This window comes from Osmia lignaria, chromosome 10, assembly GCF_051020975.1.
Source record: "Osmia lignaria lignaria isolate PbOS001 chromosome 10, iyOsmLign1, whole genome shotgun sequence".
Taxonomy (NCBI): Eukaryota; Metazoa; Arthropoda; class Insecta; order Hymenoptera; family Megachilidae; genus Osmia; species Osmia lignaria.
The window spans coordinates 3,218,290-3,224,781 of NC_135041.1; the positions used below are offsets into that span (position 1 = coordinate 3,218,290).

General features: G+C 34.5%; 1 protein-coding gene across 1 annotated transcript; it reads left to right on the top strand.

The window, feature by feature from the left end:
* Positions 1 to 5,544: 5,544 nt before the first annotated feature.
* On the top strand, positions 5,545 to 6,153 carry LOC117610667 (uncharacterized). Its single transcript, XM_034338303.1, has one exon. It carries the CDS (start codon positions 5,545 to 5,547, stop codon positions 6,151 to 6,153), a length of 609 nt encoding a protein of 202 aa, XP_034194194.1.
* Positions 6,154 to 6,492: the final 339 nt, after the last annotated feature.

Genomic DNA, 6,492 nt, shown 5'->3' on the forward strand with positions numbered 1-6,492 from the left:
CTGGAACGAAACAATAAATGACCCTGATATTATTAGAGCTACGTGGAATCGAGGTGAACGCCGATTATCATAAAATAATAGCTATTCTGGGTTTTTCCTAATTTACTTAATCCGTCTGACGTCTCGTGTTCGAAATTTTCATCTTTATGGTGGGTATGGTCATTTCTTTCGTGTGTACCCAATTATTATTCATAAGCTGGTATCGGAAATTTCCACAAATATACTAAAAAATATTAAAATAATTTGTTTTTTTTTTATCTCGAAAACGTACTCGGTACTTTATTTTGGTACTGCAGCATACGGCTTTTTCTTCCTATTTTTTATCTTCACATAAGAAAATCCCTTAACACAGTTAAGCGACTATTTTTCCGATTTATTATCCATTCTAGCCATTATGTTTTATATTTTTAAACGTTTGATAGCTCTGATGGAAGCTGATTCTTCAAGTCCGAAAATAGTACCTAGCAGTATTTACAAACTTTATAATTAAAATCCACTTTCTTACGTTTTCGGGATAAAAGAAACAAATTATTTTACGCAGGTTATTCGAATTTTTAAACGTTAATAACTGGAAAACAAAGCCGTAAACGCTATTTCGTTATTGTTGATTTTCGTCTTATTTTGATCCCTAGAATCACCTCTTAAAGTATTGTCCACCTGTTGTCGAACACCCTGTTATATTGAGAATAAATCGGTAGATTTTCTCTCGACTTTTAATTACCTTCTTAATGCTACTTACTAGTTTTACTTACTATATTTACTTATTAATTTTAAACTTTAATTTTTAAGTTCGAAAGGACACAATTGGACTATCAATTATACGGAACAATCAGCTTTTTTTAGAGCGACCATATACCTCTAACTGCGAACAACATCATTTCCACTAATTTAAAAGATCCATTGAATTGCTATCCTGTGTATAATCGTATTCTGACCGAAAGTCTTACAGCCATAAAAAGTCAAAGGCAGTTTCAGCTACGAAAACCTATGACAACTGCAGCGGTAATTAGGATCGCATCGAGTGTATACATTTGATACCTGTCTTGGTGTTCAAAGGTATAACTATCGATATTGTATTACACGTCCCCGCTCCCCAAAAGACTGGAAAAGTTGATGATATCCTCCACAAAGCAAGACTGAATACCTTTCACTACCTGAAGTGACGAAAAGGTATGCATTAATAAGAATTGTTAAATAGTGAAAAATGTAAAATTCCAAAAACACGTATCCTTTATTTTTGTCTATACTTCACGTATATTAATTTACGTGAAGATAGACTGGCGTACAACAAACAAAATTATTTTAAAAAGTAAAGTTTTGAACATATTATTTAAACAAATGGAGTTTTTAAAAAATTTCTTCTACACATCGATTCGATATTAAAAAACACACAAAATAAAAAAAATTATTCTCCTGCACCCCCTAATTTCCAAGATACTCCAAAAAACGTATTTTCAACCCCAAACTTTGAGAGCTGCTATCACCCCTTCAACTTGCACGATTGCCGATAAGGAAAAATACGTGTCAAATATATTTTTGAAAACTTTATCTTGTGTAAAATTTTGTCTTTTAGTTTTCTATAATCTACCACTATACGCCATTTACGTTCACCCGATGCATCGATTTTCTTTGGGACTACTCAAATGGAACTAGCACAAAGGCTTGTCGAAGGTTTTATTAACCCTTATTGTAGCATTGGCTCTACTTGTTTGTCGACCTCTCGCTTATGGATTTCGGGGTATCTATAGCTTTTTACATCTATTGTTTTGATTTCATGAGTGCATACCATCGTTGCGGTTAGTTTATCGGTAGGTAAATGAAAGATATTATTGAATTCGTTGCAAATATATTCTATAGCTCGTCGCTCTTCGGAATTCAAATAATCGAGGCGTAAATTTTCGAGCAAGACACCTCATCTATTATTTAAACGATTATTTTCTTCTTCTTGAGCTAGCTGATATATTCTTTCGTCTCGAGGTACGGGTTCTAGAGGTAGTTCCGGGATAGGTATTACTTTCTTTAAATGAGATCTGTTTACTACGCTAATGTATGATTGCTTCTGATTGCTACCTTGACGATAGCATTAGGAATAAATAAATTTTGTTCAGCATCCAGTACCCGTTATGAAACTACTCCTTCAGTTAGATCATATGAATTTTTTACTCTGATTGGAATAATCATTTCAGTTTTTGGATTTAGTGTTATGGTGGATACAGAGGTTTGGGATATATTAGAACCTAAAGGAATTGGAAAAGGAATTGGTTGAATGCATGTAGTTGAAAGTTCGTAATCAATTTTGCACTTTAGTGCGTGCAGGAAATCACTACCTAATAGGCCATCGAAAGGAATGTTCGTATTTGAATCGATCACGTAGAATTGTATGTTTATCTTTTTTTTATGAATTACTAATTCGATATTTGTTTGTCCTTGGCTAGTTATTGGATAGTTGGGAGAGATTCCATTTAGAGATATGGGGTTTGGACCGATTATGTTGTAAGCGTTTTAACTAGAAGCCTTGATGAGAGAGATAGAAGCACCTGAATCGACTAAAAGCTTTAATATTCTGTCCTCAGATTTGAAATGTTTTGATTCGAACAATACATAGATAAGTTCGCTATTATCAAAAGAACTTAGAATAGTTACATTAGGAATTTCTCGAATTGGGAGTTGAGGTGATGTGGATCGTGAACCGACGGACATGGAGTTTGTTCGTTCGTAATCAGTGGGTGCGGTAATTGACGTGTATCGCAAAAATATTGTTGTTGAAAATTTACGTTTGACATTTTAGGAGGACATGTACTAAAATTATGTGTAACAGGAGATTGAAGTTGAACGTGACGTCTGGAATTATTATATTTTTGCGTTTTCTACATTCACTTATTACATGCCCTATGTTTTTACAGTAGTTACACTGTTTAACTAGTCCGATCTAAGAAGCATTATTAGCTCCTTGATCGGAATTTGGAGAGGAACCTTAACGATTTAGCCAAGGAGTATTACTGATTCATTGAGTAGAGCCTGAGGTGGGATTTGGATGATTTTGATACAAGGTATTAGTTCTTTGATAGAAATTTGGGCTGGAATTTGGTTAGTTTTGGTAAGGGCTTCTAATAACATTTTTATAATGTACAGGCTTAGGAGATTGGGCAAATTGTGGTCTTCTGTTGTTAGAATAGCATTTATGCGTGGCGTGATTGGTTCTGTGGCAATCTTTACAAAGTGTAGGATATGTTAAACGTGATGCCTTCTCTTCGCCTATGGCAGCAGTGAAAGCTTGACTAATTGTTCTGAATTCGCGGTATCTTAACATCTGTGATATCTGAGGATGTGTGTGATAAATAAATCTGTTTAATGTTATATCGTTTATCATGGCTAATCTACCTTGAAGTGTATCTTCTACTGATTCACTAGAATGCAGGAGATCTAACAAGGAGAAGGCAAGCACTTCGGGTCTCAGATTTTGTTGAAACTTCGTAAACTTATAGATCTTGTTCTCCTGTTTACGAATATATACCATTATAGGCGTAGATACTCAATAGTTTTTTAGATATTTGTATTTGAAGTTTCATTATACTAAGAAATATAGATTTAGTGAAAGGTTTCAAGAAGAAGCGAACTGGCGAAGTGGTAACGTACCTGATACATACTCGGAAGGCTCTCGGGTTCGAATCTGCTCCGTGGTATGCAATTTTTTTTCGATTTATTTACTGCAATTAATTGAATTTCAAATATATGTATATGCAATGATACTATTTATGACAAACAAAAAATAATAATTGTGTGCTAAAGTAATATAATAAATAATTAAATTTAATTAATTTCCAATAGAAATACAATAAAATTTAATTTCCAATAGAAATACAGAAAAGCAAATGTGCATGCAATGAAACTACACTTATGAGATGTGCAAGATGTTTTTCTCATTTATGCTTTGTTTGCTTTTACGATAAGTATCACTGTTGTAATTATTAATAATTGTGAGTACTACATCTTATTGTTATTCTTAACCTATTCTATTTCGTATGTATCGCATGGCTTTTTTATCTTATGCTTTTTTTGTTTTCAGGCGCAGTCAACGAGATATGCTTTGATTTAATTATTTATTATAATACTTTAACACACAATTATTATCTTTTGTTTGTCATGAATAGTATTATTGCATATATATTTGAAATCCAATTAATTGCAGTAAATAAATCGAAAAAAAATTACATATCATGAGCGGATTCGAACCCGAGCCTTCCGAGTATGTATCAAGTACATTGCCACTTCGCCAGTTCACTTCTTCTTGAAACCTTTCACTAAATCTATATTTCTTGGTATAATGAAACTTCAAATACAAATATCTAAAAAACTATTGAGTATCTACGCCTATAATGGTATATATTCGTTAACAGGAGGACAAGATCTATAAGTGTACGAAGTTTCAACAAAATCTGAGACCCGAAGTGCTTGCCTTCTCCTTGTAAGATTCTCGACGTTAATTCTTCTAATCTTTGATAATACTGCGTAACATTTTCGTTATATTCCTGCTTCATGCTATTTAATTTTTCTAACAATTGATCTAGACTTTTCCTATGTTGGTATAAGGTCAGTAAGAGATCAGCTACTTCAGGCCAAATAATTAAGTTGCAGTAGATGTCCACTTGCTTTTTTTATTTTTTATTTTAATTTTACTTTTTGTGTAACTTAGAAGCGGCCGATGTTGAAAAGGTTGGGCTAATTCAAAAGCAACATCTATTTGCTTAATAAAACTACGTAATTTATATCTGTCGCCATCGAATGTATCTGGGATTAATTTAACTAAGAATTCTAGCAAAACAGTCTGTGGCCGTTCAGTTGTTGTTATATCATTCCGGCGCGTTCGTTTAGATATAATAAATGACTGAAAATTAACTTCTCGAGCCAACTTCTTTTCTTCGTTGGCCCCAATTCAGACGATTGAAATCGTTCCTTCACGTTCAGTAAGAAAATAATGATTCCGTCCTATGACTGACAATGAGTGTGTGGACTAATTGTAGAAAGTAAGGCAGGATGAGTATAAGGATGACTAATTGTTTATGGAAGATACAGGAGATAGGGGGCAAACGAAGTGACTGTTGATGTGATTTTGCCCTTTGCCGCAGATAGGGAAGATAGTATCCAACATTAGCAACAATAAGGGAAGAAATTGACTTTGCATGGAGAGTTCATACACTCCGATGATTGCTGGAAAGTATGGGATATAAGTGGAAAAGAAGTAACAGCATTAGAAAAGTTTTAATTGAAAATCCAAACATTGTCAACTGGAGTAAAAAATATTTAAAAGCGATGCGCCGCTACAGGGAAGAGCGACGAAATATTATTTTTCTCGATGAGACGTGGGTGGATAACACCCTCACTACGAGTAAATGCTGGCAGAGTGAGGACGTGTTAGGTGTGCTGAAAAGCTCAAGTTCCTCACACCGTTCTATAATAATACATACAGGTGGAAAAAGTGGATGGGTAAAAAATGCGGGGTTGGTATTTAAATCGCGTTCCACAAGTGGCGACTATCATGGACAGATGAACTGTATTAATTTCGAAAAGTGGATAACGGAGAAATTATTACCTAATATCGCATCCAATTCCGAAACTGTTATGGGTAACGCTCTTTACCACTCGATACAACTTAATAAACCTCCTAATAGGTACGCGAAAAAGGCAGACATAATAAATTGGTTAAAGGACAACAACATTTCGTATGCGGAAACAATGAGACGAAATGAATTGTACAATCTTGTTTTGGCACATAAGAAAACGGAAAAAACATTTAGAGTTGACGAAATTTTAAAATTGAATGGCCACACCGTATTTAGACTTCCGCCTTACATGTGCGAGCTTAACCCAATCGAATTAGCTTGGGCACAAGTGAAAAGGACAATTCGTGAAAATAATACATTGACATTAACAGCAAGTGAATTAGCAATTCTAACCTATAAAGCAATTGAAGAAGTAACAGAAACAAATTGGGAAAACTTTTCAAAACATGTGGAAAAAACTGAAGAGAAATCCTGCGAGAAAGATGGACTATTAAAAGAAGCCATGAATGAATTAACATTGGATATTTTAAGTACTGATTCGGATCATTCATCAGACACTGATAGTGCTTTCACTATGTCTGATAATGTTTAAGGTAAGTAAAAAAATTCATGTCTACGTCAATGCCTTGAACCGCTCGCTCACAACTGCATCTCATTTACTTTCGATCCGTCGTTTCCACTTTCCTTGTCTTAAGGCTGGTTCAGACACGACTAGTAATTTAGTCGAGTGGGGAGTAGCTACTTACTACTAAACCGTTTAGTGCATAGAAAAGTGTCCGGACTAGTACAGTTGAGCTTTGAAAATCGAGAGTACAAGATATATCGCTTGACTAAAGAAATGGGTCCGGACAGGTTCGGAAGCCTAGTTAGTGGTAGGACAAGCCTAGTTAGTGGTGGGAGAAGCCTACTCGACCAGAAAAATCCAATGAAA

Bases quoted from the DNA above. Each gene is read 5' to 3' on its own strand.
- LOC117610667 (XM_034338303.1), top strand. From the start codon at position 5,545: ATGAACTGTATTAATTTCGAAAAGTGGATAACGGAGAAATTATTACCT.